General features: G+C 39.4%; 1 protein-coding gene across 2 annotated transcripts in view; it reads right to left on the bottom strand.

Moving 5' to 3' along the window:
- Positions 1-25,567, bottom strand: part of RFTN1 (raftlin, lipid raft linker 1) — a 98,583-nt gene that overhangs the window by 43,731 nt on the left and 29,285 nt on the right. The window contains exons 1-3 of one of the 2 annotated variants that reach the window (XM_057424833.1): positions 21,486-21,564; positions 13,793-13,979; positions 2,599-2,707 (exon numbers count right to left, since the gene is read on the bottom strand). In XM_057424833.1, coding sequence (XP_057280816.1) covers positions 2,599-2,707; positions 13,793-13,979; positions 21,486-21,549 — 360 coding nt within the window. In that variant the 5' untranslated portion in view covers positions 21,550-21,564. Of the gene's footprint in view, positions 1-2,598; positions 2,708-13,792; positions 13,980-21,485; positions 21,565-25,567 lie in introns of those variants that run through there. The other variant, XM_057424834.1, reaches the window with a different exon arrangement.

Below are 25,567 nucleotides of genomic sequence, written 5' to 3'. Positions count from 1 at the left end.
GAAAGCATAGAATGAGGTCAGCATCTCAAAGCGCAGTGCGACCTCAGCAAAAACCCACAGATTTTCCCACAGAATCTTCTTTGGCATTTCTTCAATGTTTTATAGTCAACATTGTACTAAGACACTTTGCTTCAGTGAGCAAGAACCATTCTCCACGTGAAATAACTTCCTCATTTCAAATTCATTACTCTTAAACATTTATATGACATTACAGAACAAGAAAAATATATTACCTATGCTTTATGCCACTGAAAAATTGTTTTGTGTTTGCCAGGAGCAAGCAGTTAATTTTCAATATGACATACATTTTCAATGCAACAAAAAGTCAATAGAGAAATTACTAAAATTGCACCCTGTTCAAACTCCACGTAAACAATACTTGCTCAGCAGTGCATAATAAAACTAATACAATTAATTGTCTCAGGGTGGAGAAATTTTTTTCTAGTAAATTCACAGTTGGAGAAAATTTTGACTTGATATTTTGTTTTGAAACTCTGGCTATTCTATTTGAGATCTATTTTTTAAGTATAGTAATTTGCAATGCAGAAAGACAATAAACCTGTGCTAAACACCTCTGCTATGAAAAGCTCTGTGATCACGGATTTGCCTATTCAATTACAACACTCTATTAACTTCAATTGTACACCACAGTTTGAGAAGAATTAGAGGGTTACCTTTTTTTGAAAAAAAGCAATTGCCCCCTCTAACAGCTTTTTGTTACTATTTTCTTTGAAGAACATCCTTTATTTTTCATTTCTTTTGTTTCCAAACATCTGGTTTAGATGCCGTTAAAAGCAATGACCATTTTTGCTGCTCAAATTAGTTAATATGACAATTAACTCCTACTCCGAAACAAGTCCTTTTTCCTGAGTTAGATTTACATAAAAGTGTTGAGACTTTCAGTGTGTTTAATCAGATATAGACAGTGACACAACACACAGTTGACAGCAACAGCTTCAAAGACCTTCAAATTCCTCTACATCAAATAACATCTGAGGATGAGCGACATACTCAGCCTACAGAGAAACAGTAAATATACATTTTAGCTATTAAAATTTAAATTATTATCTTTCAAAAAGGCATCTTCATAACCCCATAATCAAACGGCTCCTACCAACAGAAACATTTCCATGCCTAGAAAAAGCATTCTAAAGAGCCTCAGAATTGGATATTTATGGAAATAAGATGACTCCTGGACTGTCATTTTGTTTTCATGTTAGGCACACTCTTTCTGAAGTTACAAGTGCAAAGAAATTTTCTGTTGCAATGATGTAGAATTTTGCTACCAGTTGTGACAGATAAGCCTACATTTCTAGTCTCACTCAAAGAACTGAAGAACACCACCAAACATGCTGAAAATGATATACAATAACTACACCAGTCTTGCCTAAGTATGAATATATAGAAAAAATCCAAGATCACATCAGATTAGTAGTGCAAGAACACATGAATGAATCCTGAAGCGAAATTCAGACTCAAACTTCTATATATTATTAAGCGTTCAGAAAACTTCAGTTTGTTCCGATACCAAAATCTATGTATCTTTAATTAAGATTACAACGATCAGATAGTCATAGCAGCATTATTTTTAATCCATTGTTTACGATTCATAGTAAAAACGAAACACTGAACAGGAGTGTAGTCTGTCAAGCTGAGTCCCTCTCAAGCTCATACAGCCTGTGCTACAATTTGTTCTACAAAATTTTCTTAACTATTAGTTATCACTGCAAGACGGATTAAAGTGAGGGGAGTATGCCTACTCACAGTATTCTTACACCATGTGGCTAAGTAAATATGGTATTTAATGATAGTTTTTGCAACATGCAAAAGGACACAACAGATGCTGCAGTATTTGAAAGATGCCCAATGAATCTGTCTTCACTAAAATGGACATAACCTGCTAATTTCCAGTCTGGCAGAATATTACAGCATCAAAAATAATTGTAAAAAGAAGGAACCAAATAAAGAATTGTAGGGTCCTCTTCAAACTCTCCAGTATATACAGAAGTTTCTTGAAAACAACAAAGGGATGACCCTCGGGATCTAAGTTACCATCTCTGACTGCTAACATCATGTGACACTGAAAGAAAACTAATCTGGGGCCTTTTAGCTACAGTACTATCCAACAGGATATTTTTACACTAAATTAGGAATAATACGTATTGTTTTAACTTAAAATGTTACCCCTTATAGGATTGTCTTCTAGTGTCTTAGTTGAGATATTCAAGGCCTGCCTGGACAAGTTCCTGTGTGATGTACTCTAGGTTACCCTGCTCTTGCAGGGGGGTTGGACTAGACGATCTTTCGAGGTCCCTTCCAACCCTTGGGATTCTGTGATTCTGTGATATCTCTGAGAGGTCACTGTCCTGTGATACTACAATTCATTTTCTCATAACAATCAGACTTGTTTCTCTCAGTAAGTATAATTACCCTTCAGATACTTAAAATTACAAACCACTGTACAAAGTGGACACATGCTCCTCTTGTCAGACTGACAGAACTAGCAGCAGTAATTATAGTGCAAATAAAAAGATACTCTGCTTTGGGGGTTGCCTCTCTTCCTCTCTCCCCCACCTTTTTTTTTTTTTTTTTACTCACTTTCTTAATAAAATCAGGAATCTCCTTTTTGTCTGAAAGTTGGTTTAAAGAGGAGCAGCACTCCACCTCCAGGATATATCCTTCACTATGGATGTCACCTTTTGAAGACCTACAGAGGCAGACAGAAAAAAAAAGAATCAGTTTCTGTTGTAAAGATCGGACACCAAGACATTCCCTTTTTAAGTATTTCTCATGGAGAGCTAACCTTCAGACAAAACCTCAGTTCCAATTCATTCACTCCATTCAGCTCCACACAGTTCTGACAAGTAGCAGCTACAGCATCTCACCTGCTTGCTAGGGAAGGAAATCATACTAATAACTGTGGATGGTGGAATGCCTTGGGGACTTCCAAATTTCTTAATCTGTCTAAGAAACACTCTGTCAGCCTGGTATCTATGGCCAATGCCAAGGAAATGTGCAGGTGAGGTAACTCAGAATAGTCAGAAAGCAGGCTCCAGTGCAGCAGGCTGACAGATGCTCTGGACCCCACAGGGCAGCCTGATGTAGGATGTGTTTCACAGACAGTAATTAAAGGAATTCCTGCTCTTATCTGCCACCATTCCAAGTCAACATTTAAAAACCAGTGGCTAATCGAAGTAATCTATTCTTCAGTCTTACCTTACACTTTGTTGTTGACAAAAGCAAAGCTATGTCTCGTTCAGATGACACTAACTCCTAAAATAATTCAAAATGCCATATACAATTTGCAATTGGATATACATATATACAGATATACAATGCAGAACAGATACATATATAGAGAAAGACAATGCAGAACAAATCAGTACTATGGAAATATGGTATCAGTCAAAATATGCCAAGGGGAAGTTTGGAAGTTATCCTGAACGATCTTAAGAAACTGTCATAGGCATGCACTGTAAGGCAGTGCTACTGAAGGCAGTTTTTATTTCCTTTATCTCATATTTTTTGAAAGAAAATTTACATGCCTGCCTGATCAACAGAGGAAATCTAGAGAATCGTTTATCAGTTCTTTAGGAGAACACATGGAGGAATGTACAAAAATAAAAGCTAGCATATAATTATTGGGATTAGTTACAAAGTAGTTATCTTAACATCCCATATGGAGAATCCAAAGATCTAGTTTGAAGTACAGAACTAATCCTGGCCAGCACTCATGTGATGCACTGGGTACCTACTGGACAAGAAGAAAGGCGCAGAAGCTTGAACCAAGAGTGCTGAGGAAGCAAGGCTTCCTAAAATAACAAAAGGGCTTTGCAGGCTTGCCATGCTAGCAAAACCAAGTCTGTGTAGAAGCCCTGTTCTGGGGATTGAGAATGGGTGACACGTAAAGTATGCTTCAGCTACAGATGGTCCCAGGGGCTTTCCCGAGATGCTAACAGTTCCTCAGAGCCACAAGATGCGTAGGTTGCTGAATGTAAACTGGCAGTGTGTTTCCTAGGCAATGCTGCAGAAACTTTCTGACATACCACATGATATGGTATTTTAGACTTGATCCTCCCACTTTCACACGGGCTGCACTCTCACTTCCTTTCTCTTATCTCACTTACACACAGGACAGGCGGTACCAGACTGTGAATTGTTTGGGAACACTCAAGTCTTTTCCCTATTTGTTTTTACACTCCTTCCTCATAAGGAGTGGTTCTCACAACTTGTGGTCCCGTTCTGTTCTTGATTCCTGACAGAAATATTACAAAACACTGTTGTCCATGGAAACTCTCAAAACATCTTCAAAGGATTTACAAAAATCATTACAGGGGGACTTGAAAGTTTTCCATCACTACTCCTCCGAAACACACATACAGAAATTAATTTAAGCAGCAAAGAACAACTTTGTCAAGAAAGCAAACATACAAAACAACAACAACAAAAAAAAATTTTGTTGAGGGGAGCACATGAACTGCAGACAACCATTTTTGCTGTTCTAGATAGTCTAGAACAAGACTAGGTAAGTCTAAGTAATTTATTCTGTGCAGATTTTCTGCCACAGATGAACTCCATGAATTCAAGAACATAATAATACACTTTAAAAAGTCTAAAGTACTTACTGCTCTACCTACATTTTTTTCTAAAATCTGTATATGACCAACTGGAAACGTAGCCCTGATGTTACCTAGCCACGATAGAATGATGGAAAGATAGAAAGAACGAAGTATGAGCTGGGGCTCTCTAATGCTCTAGCAGTCAATACAACATCAAAACTGCTACTGGATATTGTAATGCGAAGTCCATACAACATCAACAAATTCTCCAGTGCTTCAGTGGTTGCATAATTCCAAACCAGAAGTGGGTTACCAGGTACAGACAGAAATGAAATAAGCCCTTTTTAGACAACCAATCCCAACTCAGGGGAACAACATCAAACCTCTACAAACATGAGGACCAAATGCCTCCCCCATTTCCCTTGCTGGAACAACCCACTGCACTCATCACAGCCCCCTTCCAGCCCAGCTGAGGAAGCCATACAGCTCAAATTCAAAGCTAAGTTATCAACCAAGAAGTTAAGTATGTGCCATGCTACTTCTGTGCCCACTCTTTTTTCCAAAGCCTGTTCCTTACACTGTGATCAGGTTTCCATGCAAACTGTGGCACTGCTGTAACAGCGATGCTTGCTGTGACAAATGTGAAAAATCACAGTTCCAACTGTGCCATAAGAATGGGGAGTTACGTGGTTAAACCCACTGGCTATCTGTAAACAAATTATTTTCAGCATATATTGGTGACGTTTATACACAGGTATAAGGAAGAGAGAAGTATGCCCTTGAACCACCCTCACCTATTTCCTCTCATCCCCCTCAATGGCTCCCTGGACTCTGATTTATACAGTTTCTGGAGGACCTACTTCCAAGTTCTTTGAAAAGAGTATGAGTTATCCGAGATGCAGATTATATCCATGAAAATATAGCAATTCTTACTGCTTAAAATGACCCATTTATTTTTCCCACTTTATCAAGAACTTATTTTGAAAGACATTTGCTGCTTGTAAATATTTAAGTGAACAGGAGGCAGTGAATTCTTCCTCTAACATTCTGGGGGCTGCCTCTGCTCTAGGATTCATGAAAGAAACTGTATCAAATACCACTGCACTCTGTTAGGAACACTATTTTACAGAACACACCTAACAGAATTTACTGAAGGCCATAAAGTCTTTAGTCAAAATCTTCCAACAGAAGTACTGTATACTACCAACAAGCATTTTTCCATGCTTTCAAGTAAAGTATGTGCATAGATGTTAGAAGTGAGTCTTTGACTGTACCTTTTCAGGCAAAATTTAAGAACCTATTATTCTGTCAGAGACAAACAAAACAAAAGCCATAGCTTCTTATATGAAAATAATAAATAGCTGTGGCTGTCACAGACCACAGAAATAACTTCCTGAGCAAATCCAGGTGGGCAAGAAATTCTTCCCAGCCTCTATATAATAAACAATGCATTTCTTCTAGGAATCACGAAGTATTTAATAACTATCATAAAAGACTCTCATTATGCTCTTTGAATATTATTACTATAGCTGTAGAGAAGTAGCTAAATATAGTAGGACATCCCCCTGTTCTCTTTTGAAAAAGGACTGATGTCAGTCATCTGAGAAATAACCCTGAAAGAAGCACACCCTGATACAGTAGTGCTGTACTCTCCTTGGCAACCGAGATAAACCGGAGAAGCTGGTACACCCCGACTCATTACATTACTTGTTAGTACTCTCTATAATGAGTGTGGTATTTTGTGATACCTGAGGGGGAACAGAAGGGACAGTGCTAACAACACCAACGTTTTACCTGCAGTGGTGAAGAGCAGTCTCCTGGTACCACCCCAGGAGAGAACAACCACTGGTTAATCATGAAGACGGCCAGAAAACTCCACTGCATCTTGTACACTGAAGGCTTTTATTTGTTTCTCTTCCTTTGTTATGTATCTCACTGCTTGTTTATCTATTTTCCCGAAGAAGGGATTTTTCTGTCACTGTGGGTAACCTCAGTGAACACCACGGAAAAACTTAAACACGGGGTGGCAATGAGCTGACAGAGAATTTCAGGCTACTGGTGCTGTGCAGAAGGACAGCATTCACAGGGGTAGAGGTTACCCACAAGCATCACTGATACAGAAAAGGCTAAGGACCACAGACTTAAAAAGAGTGTCATCTTGAATCCTAAATAGGACCTCTAGTGCCACTAAAGAAGAAAATACATAGAATAAATAAGATTTTCACCTATAATTGGAAGTTCACTGGCCAAAACTATTTCATGATGGTTGTTTCAGTAGGCTGCCATTTCCTGCACAGCTGTTTGGAGTTAAGCACCATTTCATGGTAGATAAACCATAACCAGCTGTAGAGTACCAGTAACTTACACAGTGACTATTAAAGCTGACAACTCGGTGTCTGTTACAAACTGGATTTCCAATCCTCTTCAGACACAAGAAGGAAACGAGCGACCCAATATTTGGCCCTAATCCCCCTTTAGCTCTCCATGCCCATAAATTTGGCAAGCCACTTGTAAGCACTTGTAAGCAATCTGACACACTTGTAAGCTGCACAGACACTAAAACTGCTATTTAATTAAGATGATGCTAGGAATATAAGTGCAGTTTTGAGATCTTTCAACTGCACAGGAATAGCTCCACAGTTCAAAATATAACTACATTTATAACAAACTGATCTACATTACAAAACAATTAAAACCACATCAAGGTGATTAACATGAGCAGTTGGTATCTGTGGAACTCTGGGTTAAAAATCTAGCAAAACTAGAGTATCTGAATACCAAGGCGGCAGCAATTACAAACCCAAGGGCTTTTGTATAAACTTTTTTTAATGACAGCATATAGAGTTTCTTGAGAAAAGTTGAGGCATGTATGCATACATACGCATCTTTAATATGCAGTGTTTATCATTTTGAGCACACAGATGAAAGAACATTTATTTTGGGTCAGCGTTAAAAGTTGTGAGGAAATATGTATTTCTTTGAACTTGAAACAAATAGCAAAATTTAAAAACTCAAGCCATTGTCCCTGAGCTAAAGGCAGGTATCTGTTGAACTCTGAGTATGGAATAAATATTATCTTTTCAGCAAGCTGAAATCAGCCTGTTGAGAGCAACAACACATACTGCATTCACAGACAAAACACAGTTGATCATAATGAAGACAAAGTCAGACATTTGCCATCTTCAAGCCTAAATCCTACACGAAAACCAAACAGATACACATGCATTCATGTTGAAATTAAAATTATATTGTACCAACGCAAACTATCTGATTCCACCAACTCAAGCAAGCACATAAGTACTGGAGATCACTGGGTTTTTTTGTCAGACTCTATCATTGTGGAACACCTTCAACTGGAGTTCCTACTTTCTGCAGAATATCTTCTGGGGGTTGCTGCTTCTTCCCAATGTAATTACGTCTTTTCATACTTCATCAGTTTCTTGGCATAATACAGTTCTCCCTTCTTTCATGGGGTGGGCTGTTCACTACTGTTAAATGGGGAGTTTAGTTTGACTGGAAAAATACAGAGTGCAAAAGCTACTTTATATTTTCTATGAATCCATTTTCCACATATTCTGTAAATCCAGATTTTAAATGACACAGAAGACAAAAAATTAGGTATATCTCAGAGGCTGCCATTAATTGAAACCACTTGGAATTAATGGGAAAAAAAAAGTAACCATAAAAATCCTGTTTTGCAATTAAATGTTTGAACACAATCCATCAAATTTCTTTGCAGATAAATAAGACTTATTTTTGGCTGAGTGATGAAAAGTTTGCATTCCATCAGGATTGATGGATATAGGGAAATTATCATAATAGAATCAGAATCATTTCATCAAGTGAACCACCTGACACCTCAGTATTTTACAGAAAGGGAAATCAGCTGCAATGCTGTTTGTGGTAAACATAGAAGTTTACTCTAAAATAAACATTATTCTTAAAATTATACTACTTAGTCTACTTCTGCATGGCAATATTTCCAGGCTGAATGCTCTATTGATTGGAGACAAAATCTGTAGAAGGGTATGTCTTAAGACACAGATGGAAAAGGGGAAGGGAAGGGAAGGGAAGGGAAGGGAAGGGAAGGGGGAAGGGAAGGGAAGGGAAGGGAAGGGAAGGGAAGGGAAGGGAAGGGAAGGGAAGGGGGAAGGGAAGGGAAGGGGGAAGGGAAGGGAAGGGAAGGGAAGGGAAGGGAAGGGAAGGGAAGGGAAGGGAAGGGAAGGGAAGGGAAGGGAAGGGAAAAGACCTCTCTGAATTTGATTTACATCCCAAGGTTCGCTCTGCTGTGGTGAAATGGAGCATCTGCAAACACATCAAAACTATTGTAAGCAGACAGTTCTAAGCCCATTACATGCCTCTTCCTAGTGGAAGAGAATGGAGATTGCTTTCTGGTGACCAGTAGTTAGAAAAGGAAAATAAAACATTTTAATTGACATAGAATTTTGAAACTTTAAGATAACAGACAGGGGTGTCACACTACAGGGAGCTGCGAATAAATTAAAGTAGCTTTGTGCTATGGTTTTGTTAGTTTTTATCCACGGTCTGACTTGGCAATTTCTTTGCAGAGAACAGGTTATCTGCAACAGCCACAAGCTGTCCAAAACAGTAACACACACAATACACAGACTTGTGTGCCTAACAGAAACTGTTATATTAAAAAATATTGAGTATGGAAATAAACAGGCAAAGACAGAAAGATCATTACACACACAAAGAACTATCTCTGTTACTCAGAGGGAATATAAGTGACATATGTGCTACTCTCCTTACCCGAGTTAGCCAAAACCTCCCAAATGCATAGACATTCCCCTGTCCCTTCCTCCAGGAGAGATTCACTGTCACACCTTCACACTTTCCAGGGTTTCCCTTTTCCTGAGATTCTTGTCTTGAAGTGTAAATCAGTGCAAATCAACTTTTCTCAAGTGTGAATCAACGTGAACCCGTAGGCCAGGACTCCCTCGACACCCAGAACCTTCCCTATATTCATCAAAAAAACCCTGTACAAACCTGGGCTTGAAGATTTTTCTTTGCCTATTTTTTTTTTTTTTACATAGATGCCTTCTTCAAGAAACCCAAGTATCCCAGAACTAAGCACAGACAGTAAAACAGTCAGTTGCTTTTGAGTGAAGAAGTCAACTGAAATTTAAAGAGAGAAAAAGTGTTCACAGGAGCACTGAAGTTATCTGACATTAATCAATTTGCCTTCTAATCACTGGTTAGGGTGCACAATGCAATTAGGTGCTAGAGAAATATTTCAATTAATTATATTAAATGTAATCAGGGCAATGGCAGAGTGTTCAGCTAGGTGGCAGGCTACCTTCATACCCAGTGCCACTAAAGAATTAAACACTCTTATATTTACTTCATTTACTTTAATTGAACATGACACAGTGCTTGCACAGTGCAAACAACTGTATTGTTAATTAAAAAAAAAAAAGTAAATCTGTCCTTTACTTTCATATTCTCCCTAATATTCCAAGGGACAAACCCTCCTTTTTTACTGCCAGGGATGGAGCATTCACAACCTCCCTGGGCAACCTATTCCAGTGCCTCACCACCCTAACAGGAAAGAACTTCCTTCTTACATCCAACCTAAACCTCCCCTGTTTAAGTTTTAACCTGTTACCCCTTGTCCTATCACTACAGTCCCTAGTGAAGAGTCCCTTCCCAGCATCCCTATAGCCCCCCTTCAGATACTGGAAGGCTGCTATGAGGTCTCCACGCAGCCTTCTCTTCTCCAGGCTGAACAGCTCCAACTTCCTCAGCCTGTCTTCACACGGGAGGTGCTCCAGTCCCCTGATCATCCTTCTGGCCCTTCTCTGGACTTGTTCCAACAGTTCCATGTCCTTTTTATGTTGAGGACACCAGAACTGCACACAATACTCCAGGTGAGGTCTCACAAGAGCAGAGTAGAGGGGCAGGATCACCTCCTTTGACCTGCTGGTCACGTTCCTTTTGATGCAGCCCAGGATACGGCTGTGAATGCTCCATCCCTGGCAGTGCTCAAGGCCAGGTTGGACGAGGCCTTGGGTGATATGATTTAGTGTAAGGTGTCCCTGCCCACGGCAGGGGGGTTGGAACTAGATGATCTTAAGGTTCTTTCCAACTCTAACGATTCTATGATTCAATTTTTATAGCTTCTATCTGTTAGGGATATGTTTCCACAAATGTCCTACAGCAGCGATGTCTCCTACTTCCTTATTTACCAGAAATGATTAGACAGCTAAGATAATGAAGCCACAGAGATACCAGTAGAGATTAAACACAAAGCTATCGTAATGGCTCTAAAAGTCATCTTAAATGTACAATGATGTTGCAAATTCACACTGAGTTTTCAAAACTCCAGGACAACAGCAAAATAGGAGGAATAACACTAACAGGTACTTTTCCCTCAAGTTTTAATGCATAACATTAATGCATAACTAAGGACTATCTTTTCCTTTTTTAACAAATTAAGGCACTGCAAATCTCAGTGATAGCAGCAGCACACGGTTCTTGATATGCATCATCTGCTGCAGTGAGTACAGCCTCTTCCTAGCTTTGGAGAGGCAGTGCTGTAAGACTACATCCTCAAACTGTAAGTCAACAGTATCCATTTTAAAATGCAAAACTGACATAAAAAAGTGCAACACTGAGTAAAGACTAGTCCAAGTGTTCAGCTCTGTCTCTGCATACACAGAATTGACTGTGTATACTGTACCAAAAGGCCCTAAAGTACAATTTGATTTTTGTTCCATTCAGGCAACAAAAATAGCAAAGTGAAAAACCACATGTTGTATTTGAGTTGTATTTGTATAGCACTGGAGACACCTGTGCTGAAACATCTGCAGTAAGAAAGGAGCTACAGCCTCAGGTGTTTTGTGGAAGGTTCCTGGTAAGCTCAAGGGTGGGCCCCACACCAACATACAGAGCTTTCTATGGCTCCTTTGCTCCCCATGAACACCTGGAATCACCATTACAGAAAGCAGACAAAGACCACTTTGTACTTCAGAGCATAAATGACATTACTAGTGATCCTACAACTGTAGCTGGACCATCTGTACTTTTAAAATCTTACGACAGAAATAAACATTCACCTGATCAACAAATATCCTAAGCAGGCCTTAACTTCTGCCCAAGACTTCAACTGTTTTATACAGAGACAGCCTACAGATGCCACACACCTGAGAGCCCTCAGAAAAAAAAGCGTAATTTATTCTTCAGCAGCAGCGTAGTGAGAAAGGTATATTTAAAAAGATTAACAGTATGTCTTTTATTTCCTGATCGGGAATGGGATAAACTCACAGTTCCAATATAGCTGGTCTCTATGCAGGCCATACTCATGCAAAATCTGTGCAACACCCATCCCTCCCTTGCACTTGGTAATGCATTTGTTGCACCCACACTCTTCTCCCATACTCTCTGACAGACTCAGGAACATTTAAACTACATGAAACACCAAACTCATGTAACTTTCCTTTCTGGTGCTTGTCTGTTTTTGCCCACTGCACCAAGTCTCTTCCGCTTCCCTATGCGGTCAGAAATGACAGATAAGAGAAATGGAGTGTGAACATAAAAGGAAATATAATTGGTTCAAGACTCTCTACTGTCTTCAATTTTGTAGTCATTTACGGCTGTCTCGAGTGTGTGAAACACTGGCACCCAAGTGAGTGAGAAGGCAATTAAGATTTTGTACTCGTGCACAATCATTCTTCACAGATGTAAAATACTGGATATGGCATGAGACAGCAGTGACACACTGAGTGCTCTGGCTTGAAGACGGTATCACTGCACTGGGAAGGATGCTGCTTTTCCCTAACATGTCGTTGCAGCTCGTTCCTGAAAGATGCTGAACCCTTGGACCCCAATCTATCAGAAGTGCTTAAGTGCTTACTTAATATTGCAAACTCATGCATGTAAATACTTTCATTATTTGCAGCAGGGTATTTTGTAAGCAGGGGAAGCAAGGCTCCAAAACTGGGCAAGCTCAACCCAATATTACTAAGGAAGTCCACTGTTTAGCCAAACATTTTACGTTTTGACCATAAACCTGGAAAGCCTTTAAACAATACTATCGGACAAAGCCAGCATGAAGCTCTGTAGTAATAAAAGTAAAAGCAAGTCAAGGTAAACTGAGGGTTATTTTAGAAGCTAAAAGTGCCTTTGACATCTAATGCCTACATTTATTCCCTACTGAAATGCAAAACTTTTTCCTGCTTCACCCTGTCTCTAATTGCTACTGACTGATTACCAGGCTGTAGCAAATTGAATGGTGGTTTTACTTAAGTTTTTTAAAGAGGTGTCTAAAACAGCTACATCCTTTCCTGCAAGTATCAGCAAAAAGAGAGGGAATAGGACAGCCAAATGTTGGTTTAAATATCCCCCAACCTTCAGTACTGATCACTTTCAGAAGGGGCGGACTGAGGAATGCAACTAACCTAGGAAAACTGTAACAGAATTGCTGCAACAACACAGGTAGCTGCAGAGTTGCAGGTGGCCAGATAGGTCATATTATGTTTTAAATCATTAAAAATTATAAATATGCACTTCTAAATAGTCATATTTTAATTTTCTCCTATTTAACAACACATTGTAGTGATTATTTATTTCTATCAGAGTAAACCATAAAAGAACAGTATTCATGTTTGTTTATTCATCCTCAGACTTTCATTATGTAAAATATTCTTTATGCATTTGAAGAGACTGAACGAAGCAGGAGAATCATCTTTTTCTTTAAGGAGTCTGCACTGACTGAAAAATTAAAAGAACTTGTGTTGTTTAGAGGAAAGAAGGGCCCAAAGTCCACAAATAAATTTAAAAAGTATGCATTAGTATTGCAGTTCTCCAATTAACTGCATTAACTGTAACCGTCTAAACACAAAACAAGCCTTTCTTAAGCAAACATTTCTTCTGTCTCAATTTAATCTAATACATTCTTAAAGGGTACCAACGCGACCATCCTCACAAATTGTCAGGCATAGGGCTTGTTTGTTTGCCTCTCATGACAACACATCCTAAAATACAGAGCATATTTCAACTTGTTATTCTTCGAGTCGTCTGCCAAACTGCAAATGAATTGTAAACATGAAAAACATGTTAAGCCTATTCAAGCCCACCAAAAAAAAAAAAAAAAAAAGGAAAAAAAATCAAGTCTTGCACAGTAAACTCTGCTATAATTTCCTGATGTAGGTCAAAACTCAGCAGGAAATCACATTGTCTATTTTTATCCCAGTTCACTGGAAGTGCTTTACCTTTCTGTTTTCTTGATAAGCACAGCCCTGAAGATTTGTTCCTGGGGAGTTTTCTCTTTTTCATCAGTTGGTTGCACGAAAGGGTGGACAGCAGCCAAGACAAAGCCCTGCTGGTACAATTCTTGCAGCTGAGCTGGAAGATCACACAAGGAGGAGAGCTTGATTGCAGATGATCCTGGCAGCTCAGCTGGAAACAAAAAGAAATTGGTCAATAATCCTTCACCAGACTATCCTGGTTTTTAAAATCCAGGCTCTTGAGAGTCAAACAAGCCTCACACTGATCTACAATATTAACACAAAATTGACCTTTCCTGAGGCCCATTTTGTATTTCAGATTTTAAGCAGGCTGTCTTGGCAAAGGACTTGTATCACACAAGAGACTGGTGCAATTAAACAATAAGTGAGATACATTAAAATGCCAGATTCGCTACATAGTCTGGCAGAGATAAAGTGGAGGATTTAAAAAAAACAAGGCAGTCGGTCAAAAGATATTCTAAGTTTTAGTAGTCATCATAGTAATACAAGTTGAGGAGAGTGAGCCATGACTCAAAAATATAAGAGAAAGGGGATGTCAAAAAATGTGGAACACAACAAATTCAAAAGCAATAAACAGAAGCATCCATCTACACAAAAGCTGCATTATCAGGCAAAGAGATCCCTGATACAAAATGCTGTTGAGACCAAATATCTACAAATACGACTAAAGAGAGCTTTATAGGCATATTGATAACAAGAGCAATGCATATCTGTAGTGATGAGAAACCTTTTAAAACAGACACTAACCCTTATACCTCAGGGTTTAAGCAAACCAATACATATTAGAGATAAGGATGAGACAGTGCATGAAAATAATCCTTTCCCAATCTGCTTACTGTGGGGTTTCATGCCTTCCTGTGAAGCATTTAATGCTGACTCCCATCACACGTGACATACACACAGATACTCCAGTCAGTAAAGCAACTGCCCTTATTTCTTTGGGGTCTTGTGGGCTTCAGAAGAAAACTCCATAAATCACCTAAACCAACCTTCCATTCTCTTTCTCTCTCTATCAGTAATTCTTCATATGTTTTTCATATCTTACATGAAAAAACATCCTTCTTTCCTGACCTTTGTATCTTCATTGCCATCTCTCCAGGTGGATACTTCTTATTTCATTCTTAGCCATATAGAGTGGTGAGGTGTTGGATGACTTCCCGTCCCACTGAAACCAATAGGGAGGGGACGTTGCAAGAAACATGACGGAGGTTCCCAGCACCTTGCAGGCCTTCGTTAAAAAAATGCACTGGAGAATAGTTTGTATGAAAGACACCAGCAATGCAAAATAAGGTTTCATTGTACTCCTTTTTTCATCAAACTGCATGGCTACCCTTTATGAATAATGAAAGAGGTTCTCAAAAGCCTAATAAATATTCAAAACCAATAATACAGAGGTATAATTTAAATAATAATAGATGTGCTTGGTATGATTTTGCTTCATATAAGACCATGTTCCAGAAGAGTATAATGGAACTTTTTTGACCAGGAACTCGAAGATGCAGATTTTATTATTTTTGCCAATAAAATGAGAAATCCAAGCAATGCATACATTGACAGAAAATAGGGCTCTACCTTTTACAACAGCAAATAAATCACTTCAGTCATAAAAAGAGATGGCATGAATGAATAATGATGAATAATGCATAATAAATAATAAAATCGACTTTTTTGTTTGTTCTTTTTTGTCACTGAGGATCAAAATGGGGAAACCCAGATGTTAGAAGTACTTTTTCCCCTCTTGTGGCTCAGACACTCCAAAACTGTAGACTACCCTGCAAATAATGCCATTAATTTAAAGACTATGAAAGCTGCAATACCTTTCTGAATGAGAAACTGAATACAATGGAATGACTAAACACTATTCAGTAATGTTAATTCTGGTAATGGTGCTCCAATTTTAAGAAGCATCTGTGAAAACTGATGCTTGCCTTACATATGTACCTAGTACCTGGATTCTTCTGAGGATGCCTTGGTAAAACTAATAGTCTACTCATTAACATGGGAGAGCAATTGCTTCTTCCTGAAAGCTAAACACGAAGGGAAAGTGTGAAAACATGTAATTGGAGCCTTGGGATGTATACTTGGAGATTAAAAAACAAAGGTAATAGAAAATAAAGACATGAAGGATCATCCAGCTAGTCCATCCTATTACCTAGAGGCAGAAATCAGTTCTAGTTTAGCCATTTCTCACAGTTTTTCTCATCTATTTTTAAAAACCTTTAGTAATGGAGATTCCTCAAGCCCCATAAGTCATGTTTCAGTACTTCTCTATTTTTACTACTCAAAAGCTTTTCCTAGCATGTGGCCTATATTTCTCTCTCCGAAATTCAAGACTGCTACTTCCTTGCTAGAGTATTTGTTTTCTGCATCAGCATTTTAAAATTCCTACTACCTGCCATGCCTTAATCTTACCTTCTTTAGACTGTACAAACTCAGTCCTTTCAAGGCTTCCTGTTTGCTTGTGTTTTCTAGATTTCTACGTAATCTTTGATGGTTCTCTCCTGATCCCCTTTCATTGGTCAACATTTTTCTTCAAGTATACTACCTACGCCTCACCACAGTGATCCAGCACAAGCCTCTTCACTGCTTTGTGGAATGGAAAAGCTTTTTCACGATTATACATCAGTTTACATCATTTGGGAAAAAAAAAAAAAAAAAAAAAAAAGGAAATTCTTTTCCCCATGACTAATGGTGGCCAAATGTCCCTGCCTTTAGTGATTTTTAGGGCTTTTTTCTTTCAGTGTTCCAGAGTCATTCTGGATTCTGAGCTCCACAGTGTGAACAGCACTTCTCACATTGGCAAACCTCAATAAACATATTCCGTGGTCTATTGCTAGAATAGTTAATGAAAATCATGAATTTTAACAAACTCTGGACAGAACTATTTTAAGCCTTACACGTAATACATCTTTTTGTATTGGTTTGGTGCTAAACTACTGCTCTACCCTTGGACTAGAGATCCTTAAAGAAGACAACAGTTCTTGTTACACAACTGACGCCCAGAAGGCCAACATGGGTTTCCTGGGTCTGCAGATCTGTGCTCCCACAGACAGACTGCTTCATGTGACTGCTCCCCCCAAATCCCTGCCACTAATTATCCTCTGGATATTAAGTTGTATAAGTTCCATATTAAGTGGTATAAGTTGTTTGCTGCAGAATCTTTCTGAGCATTAAGCTGGGCTAATAATCATACAGTCCTCTTTAAAAGCAGGTTGAAAAAGGACATCACAATTTCTTGGAGTGTCACATTCATTCTTCAACCGTCTTCAAACATAAATGATAAGATTTCAATTATTTCTTCAGCTAATTCCTCTAAGGTGCATACCTGTAGGTTCAACCTACTTGAAAATGCCTGATTTATGAAACCAGCTTACTTTACCTTAGAAAAATGCTAATATTTTCAGAAAACTTTATACAACTTTCAATAAAATTCATTAAAACTTTCTAGTTGCTAAAAATATATCTAATCATGCCACTTTTGAAAGAAAAAGGAAAATCAAAATTGTGTACAACAGGGATTTGTGTAAGGTAAAAGAGCAAATGAAAAACCTCTAACTTGCCAAAAGATAAAGCTGAATTCTTTTAGCAGCCTTCATGTTGCGCTTCAAATGCAGTTAGCTCTAAGTTTTGTATTCTCCTCCACATTTCTGTATTTATTGTTGCACTTCACAATCTGACCTCAAAAGATTCCTTTGTCTATTCTGTCTACATTTACACCAGTGTGTAAGAAACTTGTAAATGACAAATGCTGTGTTTTTCAATCTTGCTAAGACTGAAAGTGGAAATGGAAGTGCTGGCTGCTTTTGGAATTGATTATCAGGCAAATTATTTTGTTGCCTGACCGATAATTGAAGCTGAAAACACATCCAGCAATGCCCGGATACACACAGAACACTCCAGCTTAGAGATCCTTCAAAAAGAAAAGAAAGTTTGTGTCACACAACTGATACCCATAAGGTGACTTTCCTGGGTCTAGCGACTCATGCATTCTTTGCTGCTAATGGAAATAAACTGACCAAACACTCACACCGTCCCCATCTTGCCACAGAAAAATCAATAAAAGGATTGAGTTGGCATAAAAATCTCCAGGTTGAGTCATGTATATCTGAAAGGGGTCATGGCTGCAGCTCCAAGAAACAATTTACAGGAAACAGAAGAAGGTGATGCAGTCTGCCACAGGGTTCCTGAGAGACTGAGAGCAGGCTGAAAAAAATCGTTGGGGACACTGGTATTGAGGAGAACTCGTTCCTCCTATGTTAAGGAGCTACTCTGTTCCTCCTCATGGACCATCCAGGGCTGCTACTACAAAGATCAGCCACCAATCGGCTTCAACCTGAAGCATCCCATATGACCTCCAACAACTGTGCTATGGTCCATGCTAAAGAGGCAGATGTATCCTGATCAAACATTATGAGGAAAGACTGTCTACAGTAAGTAGGATAATTTTTCTATATTAAAACAATAGATTTGGGTATCTTTTAGATCCTGTAACCCAACACTTTCAAATAAGAAAAGCATTATTATGCTTTGTAAAATAAAGCATGGATTCACCCGTTAGCCCATGCTTAATAACAGCAATCATCAACTACAGTACAACAGTATCAGATGCTTTTAACTCTCTTTGATAAGCAGCAATTTTCACTTCCTGCTAGTTACATTTATAAAAAAGCTAACCCAAACTTTATTCTTTTTTAATTTCTTTCTACTTAAATGATAGCTATGCTCAAGGAAAAATAGTATGTTCAGTGTTAAATGGCATTTACTTAATTTCTCTTTACTGAAATGGTCAAAGTCTGGGTCCAGTTTAGGTCTTTGTTTCTCTTGGCTTATCCTTCATACTTCATTTAAAAGGACAAGCACACTGTTCTGTATTTCTATTATCCTGTGTTAGGTGTTTACTTAGTTCGCTTCCTCCAATGGAACAAACTAAGTGTTGGGATTTTTTTGGTCTTAATTTTTTAACATGCTTTCCTGATTAAGCTTTCATGTTTTTATTCCAGTCACAGCTATTGCAGACTGATGAAGCCCTTAATGACAGTTCACATTACACATGAAAATGCTCAACAAAAATACTGGATTCCTTTTAATTACTTTCTGTTCCCCTTTACTTTTTTCATGTTCATCTGCATTTTCAAATTAATGTTCCTCATTTTATTATGAAACATTAAACAAGCCTCTTCCTTTTGCATTAAAACAACCAAAGATCAAGTTGGTATATACACAGATCACAGAATCAAATAGGTTGAAAAAGACCTTTAAGATCATCAAGTCCAATCATTACCCCATGACTCCCAAGCCCACCCCTAAACCATGTCACTGAGGGCAAACTGATCTCCCCTTGAGATCTCACCTCATGGCTGCGTCTCATAATCTCCACTCACAGCCATCCTTCATCTGCCCCCCATAGTGGCCCACAATGTATAGGTGCCGCCCCTACCACTCATGGCCACCTCTCACACCCCAAGGCTGCCCCCACTCTCCCCTCATGGTGACTGCATGGCTGCCCCTGCTCTCAACTCATGATCTCTCCTCATGGCCGCCCCTCCTTTCTCCTCATGATCTCCCCTCAATGGCTGCCCATCCTTTCCCCTCACACTTTCCCCTCATGGCCACGCCTCCTTTCCCCTCATGATCTCCCTTCATGGCCACCCCTCCTTTCCCCTCATGATCTTTCCTCACTCTCATGGCTGCCCCTTCTTTCCCCTCACAATCTCCCCTTATGGCCACCCCTTCTTTCCTCTCACAATCTCCTCTCATGGCCAACTCTCCTCTCCCCTCATGATGTCTCACCCCTCACGATCTCTCACCCCTCACAGCTAACCCTCCTCTTCTCTCACAATGTCCCCTCATGGCCGCCCCTCCTCTCCCCTCACATACACATTCTCTGTCTATAGTGGGTACACGAGAAATCACTTTGCACCAATACATGCCCAAAACATGGTATATAAAGGGGTCTGACACAGAAAACAGACTGGCAAACTCAACAGACCCACATTACTATGTGATGCAGCAACTCTCTTCCCTGGTAACTGCAAGCACAATACTCCTACTTCATGGAACCATAGAACAGTTTGGGTTGGAAGGGACCTTCAAAGGACACCTAGCCCACACCCCCTGCAGTGAGCAGGGACATCTTCAACTAGACCAGGTTGCTCAGAGGCCCATCGAACTGGATTTTGAATGTTTCCAGGGATGGGGCACCTACCACCTCTCTGACAACCCACTCCAGTGTCTCACCACACTCATCATAAAACATCTCTTCCTTTTACCCAGTCTAATCTCCCCTCCTGTAGTTTAAAACTATTACCCCTTACCCTATCACAACAGGCCCTCCCAAAAAGTTTGGCCGTGTCTTTCTTATAAGCCCTCTTTAAGTACTGGAAGGCCACAATAAGGTCTCCCCAGAGCCTTCTCCTCCAAACTCTCTCAGCTTTTCCTATATGAGAGATGCTCCAGCACTCTGATATCTATGGACCTTCTCTGGACTTGCTCCAAGAGGTCCACACCCCTCTTGTGTTGGGGACCCCAGAGCTGGATGCAATACTGCAGGTGGGATCTCATGAGAGCAGAGGGGTAGAATCACCTCCTTTGACCTGCTGGCCAGCCTTCTTTTGACACATCCCAGGATACAGTTGGCTTTCTGGGCTATAAGTGCACATTGGTGGCTTATGTCCAGTTTTTCATACACCAGTAGCCCCAGGTCCTCTTTGGCAGGGCTGCTTTTAATACCTATCACATACTGATAATGGATATTGCCCTGACCTAGGAGCAGGACCTCATGAGGTTCACAAGGGCCCACGTCTCGAACTTGTCCAGGTTCCTCTGGATAGCATCCCGTCCCTCGTGCGTCAACTGCACCACTCAGCTTGGTGTTGTCTGCAAACTTGCTGTGTTATTTGATCAAGCCTAACACACATCAAGCCTAACACACATCAGGCTCAGACCCTTCAAGTAATGCAGTCATAACTTTTCTTTTTCAAAGTGCAGGATGAGGCTGTTCCCAATCCCATGGTTGCTGCAAGCTATTCCTATTCAAAGCACCCAGAGCCAGTAATCTATGGAGTCACTTGTGCTCCTGTTCGCACCTCCTCTTCCTTCCAGCACCACAAACCTTGCAGGCCCCTGTGCAAAGCTATGGATGCTCCAGGTGACTCATGGAAATGACCATGTCCTTATGTCTCCTCCCCAGGAGATCTCAGAGCAATCCCCAGAAGAGGAATGAGACAGAAGGGCCACAAGGGCAACTGCAGTGCAGCTCTCCCTCTCCCCACTGCAGGCTCAATGGCAGGTAGTGACCCAAAAGCAAGGCTCTGCCTGTGAGCTAGAGAGGAGCAAACATTCAGACACACTACTCACTTAGTCATTCCTACTCATGCTTCCACACATCTCCCTGCCCAGCATGATTTTTTTGCTGTTGTCCTTCTAAAGCAGCTATATCTCCCTCCTCCACTCTGCAAAGCACATAGACCACGTGAAAGAATCTGGACAGTGCCAGGCATTAGCGTCCACAGGCCTTGACAGACCTAGCAATGGGCATGTAAAATGAAAACAAGCTACAAGCAAAATTATGGTCATATGGTAATACAGTAATACAGTCATTACCCCAACACCATCCACTGATGCCCTGCAGGGCTTTATAATAGATCTGGCTATTTACCTCCTGCCTTTAGTGACCACCCTGTGGAAAGCAGCATTAGCTCACTCTGTTGTGCCTCATGCATCCCACCATGGTGGTCGTAATTGCATATCTCCTGGCAGGAAACTAAATAGCAACAACAAATGGAGACAATAATGTGGCAAGAGAGCATATCACTGAGCACGTGTGTGAGCAGACACATAAATCTGGCCCAGGTCCACAAAATTTCCCATGCTTTCACGCAGGGACCTTCCCCAGCATGTTTATGATAGTTTATACCAGGCCTGATGATTTTGCAGAACAGGAAAGCAAGCACACTTCCTCTATTTAGTATGAGGATTGCTGTTTCTGAATTTAATATTAATTCCCTTCCAGCAACTTTAATTTAATTTAAATAAATCAAATCTACAGCAGACTAAGTTCTAGTAGAGCAGAAGATTGTCTTCGCTGTAGGGTCAGTAAAAAAATTTAACTAGAAAGTTTACTGTTAAAAGATGCAGTTTCATGTACATTAAAACATTTCATAGGAACATGTCAAATGCAGCATAGTTTTTAATTTGGATAATGCTTGTGAGTTTTTTAAAAAGTAATATATCAATGTTTTGCATTATCAAAGTGGTTAGAAAAACACGTTTTTTTCAGTGGTTCTGTGAATTTCTACTCCAAATTATGGAATTACCTGTATGACTGGAAATGTTGATTTTTTGTTGGAAGGTTCAACTGCAGTGACAAAAGAGGCATACTCTCAATAACTAGGATACACAAACAAACCAGTGCCACTCTGAGCAGTTTGTTTCTGCAAGCTGAACACCGACTGCTAAATGAAGGACCATCCTGCCAGGTCTCTTTCTGGTCTGCCAAAGTCCTCACGTTTATCTGTGCAGGCTGAATGGTACCCCAGCTCCCTGCAGAGAGGTGGGTGAACATCAAAATTCACCTGGAGGAAGGTGCAGGTTAAGAATCTATTGTAAGCTTTCTTCTAAGGATGAAGCACAGACTGGAAAGGACCTCCTCTGCACTGTAAGTAAGAATGGTTTTAAGGCACTTTTCACTGAGTTATTTAGCAGTTGGTTGGGAACAGCTGAAGGAATCCAGATCATCATCCTTTCCAGCTATTAAGGCTTGGGAAGGCCAATTTGTTACTCTGGAGAACAGAAAGCAAACTGTTATTTGAATATTATCAAAACACTGATTGATTGATCCTGGGAGAACAGAGTTATTTCCAAGCAGTGGTGATCTCAAAACTTCTATTGCAAATTTTCATTCTTTGTTACAAACACTAAGGAACTCTCTTTTATGTAGCACAAATTGTTTGCATGGCAAAACAACACTGTCATTGTACTTTCACATAACTGTAACTATTCTTTCCTCATTCAACCCATAAATAGTTTCTTGTCAACAATAACACAAATCTATCATAGAATCAGAGTACTTCCAAAGAAAATAAAGGAAAACCCACTAATAATGTAACTTAAAGAACACAAAGCAATAAACAGATTTCTGGTGAGTTTTATGAGGAACTCCAAACAATTTTTTCTGAACTAAAACCTACCCAACAAATGCTAAAGCAAGTATGAGAAACCTAGCAGAAAATATGTAGTGCTTTTGACAATGTCACACAGCTTTAATTACCTGAAATACACTAATGGTAGAATTTAATGAGTTCAAAGCTCAAGGCTTTTGGAGTTACAACTATACAAGCTATAATACAGTCTCTTTTCCTTTCTGATAGAGCCTGAGCTTCCATGAGGTGTATACCGAGGTCCCTTAATTTCAAAGCCAAGGCACACAGTTTGAGTGTGTTACTGTTCAGGCTGTCAAAAGAGGCAAGATACCCGATGTTAATGCAACACTTTGTTTGTTTGGTTATGCTACATGACACAGCAGTGATTTTTCTTTCAATCTTCAAGACAAATACAATAAATGTCCTCATCAAAGAAAGGAAGAATGAATATGCAGGAGGAATCAGGACTTTAAATGAAGGATGACTGTTCAATAAGCTCCTAGTGTTTACTTTTAGTGAAAATGTAATAATGGAACTTACAGATACTCAAAAGCAAAGCACTGTATCTTAAGAGGGTAGACAGAAGGAAAACCAAAGAAATACTGTGAAACTGCATGCATGCCCTCTGAAAGTATGTATTTATATAGATATGTGTGTGTATATATGTATGCATGTATTTGTGCATACATGTATATGTACACACAAACACAGACATACACCAACATTCTTTCCTTTCCTTTAGGAAATGGTAGATATGTGCATTAGTCAAATTGAGAAAGTACTCAGATAATTCACAGATGCAATGAGATTGCCTGCAACTTTGTCTAATAAATCGTGTTGTCTAATCTCATTGTATCTGTGGGTTATCTTGTTTGTTCTCCAGGCCAAGTTTCATTTATGTATCTTGCAAGCAGAAGATAAATATCTTAAGAACTGGGTACATTTGCTGCAAACACTATGTGGTTATATATGGGATGGTTTCATCTTTGGTGTTTTAGAAAAAGGAAACAGCCAGGCTACCACCTCCACTAAGTGAAAAAACAATACTAAACAGAAGTTTAGTTACCTACATAAACTGACAAGCACTTCTTAAATGACTCACAGCTTACAGACATTAGCTTGTGGCAGCATTATGGAAAATGGACAAAATTAAGACCACCTACTACACAAAAGAAAGGTTAATGACTGTGCAAAAAGCAAAATAAAATGACTGGGGGGGGTGTGTGACTTCTCATTTAAACTGTGCATAGAAAAAAGAACCAAGTCCTATCCCTTCTGAGCTTGAGCAGCTCTTTGAAATGGTATTTTTTTTTACTTGTCTCTGCTTGGTTCCACTTTCCTAAATTGGTGCAGACCAAACACAGAGACAACATAGACAGATCATTTACATTTCACAAATCCAAGAAAACTCCAATTATGTCTAACTAAAAGGAGAAGGTGTTCAAAGTTGCGGTATTTTACTCATACAGACTAGTTATCTACCTAGGCTCCAAAAAGGCAAGAATTACATTGAATTACAGGAGAGAAGGGGTTAATTCTGAGCTACAGGAAGGGCCAACATGTTAATTCACATCTATTTTTCAACCCCCCAAAAAAGTACTGGTTCCTTGCCCTAAAGCCTTTAGACACCATGTTAATCTGATGGCAATACTTTAGCTGCCAAAATCATGCACTGCATGCCATTGATTTTAACAGCTTAAGTAGTGAGACAGGACTTCCCCACAATTCTGGTGGAATTGGTGGTGCAGCAAGTTATGTCCTCTCACAGCAATTAGACAGTAATCAAACACTTGAAAAAGGAGGGAAGGAGGAGCTACTCAAGGGGAGACAAAGTAAAACTCACCGAAGAGATCTTCTGATATCATAGAAGTTGATGGCATTATAAAATCTGGGGAGCTGATGTACCTATCTTGCTTTGACCCCTCTCTAGCTAATGTGCCCACTGGTTGTCTTAGCAGCAATACTAATGAGCACTAGAGAGTTTCACAGCTAAAGTGCATCCTACAGAATCTTCTCATTCTCTCCTCTAATACTTAATGTATATATACCTTTTCTTTCTGGCCCCCTCCTTTTCCCTTTCTTCTTTTCTCTGTTTTATGCTTCACTTTGATATTCTTTCCATATTTCTGGCAAATTTTCATTTCAGATTTTAGAACTGCAGAATATGACAAGGAAGTACCAGTGGATTCTTTGCAAATTTTACAAGGGTCAGACTTGGATTGTAGTAAAAGAACTGTAAAAAGCACACACAATATCCTCAGAAAAGTACAAAAAAAGCCTACTTCATTAAGTTCCAAATTATGCAGAATTTATTCATTTTATAGTATACTTTTGTAGATGAGAGAAACCTCCTCTGAAATGGAATTTGTAGGTTTTTCTAAGCTTTCCAAATCAGTATATCTTATTGACAATAGAACGCTGCATGTGCTGAATCCTCGAGTTAAAAAGGAGGAAGGTTCATATATCCATCTATGTTTTTCCATCCAAAACAACTGGGACCAACCTTGAGATTCCTGGTTTTATTTTTAACCAAGCACAGATGAACAAAGTAGGTTGAATGCGCTGTATTAGGGATTTTTTCCCATACTCATGAGATAGT

The sequence above is a fragment of the Pezoporus wallicus genome, unplaced genomic scaffold, assembly GCF_028554395.1.
Source record: "Pezoporus wallicus isolate ANWC-B61680 ecotype Strahan unplaced genomic scaffold, APGP_CSIRO_Pwel_v1 contig_3181, whole genome shotgun sequence".
NCBI lineage: Eukaryota > Metazoa > Chordata > Aves > Psittaciformes > Psittacidae > Pezoporus > Pezoporus wallicus.
This window is presented reverse-complemented; position numbering and strand designations above follow the sequence as displayed.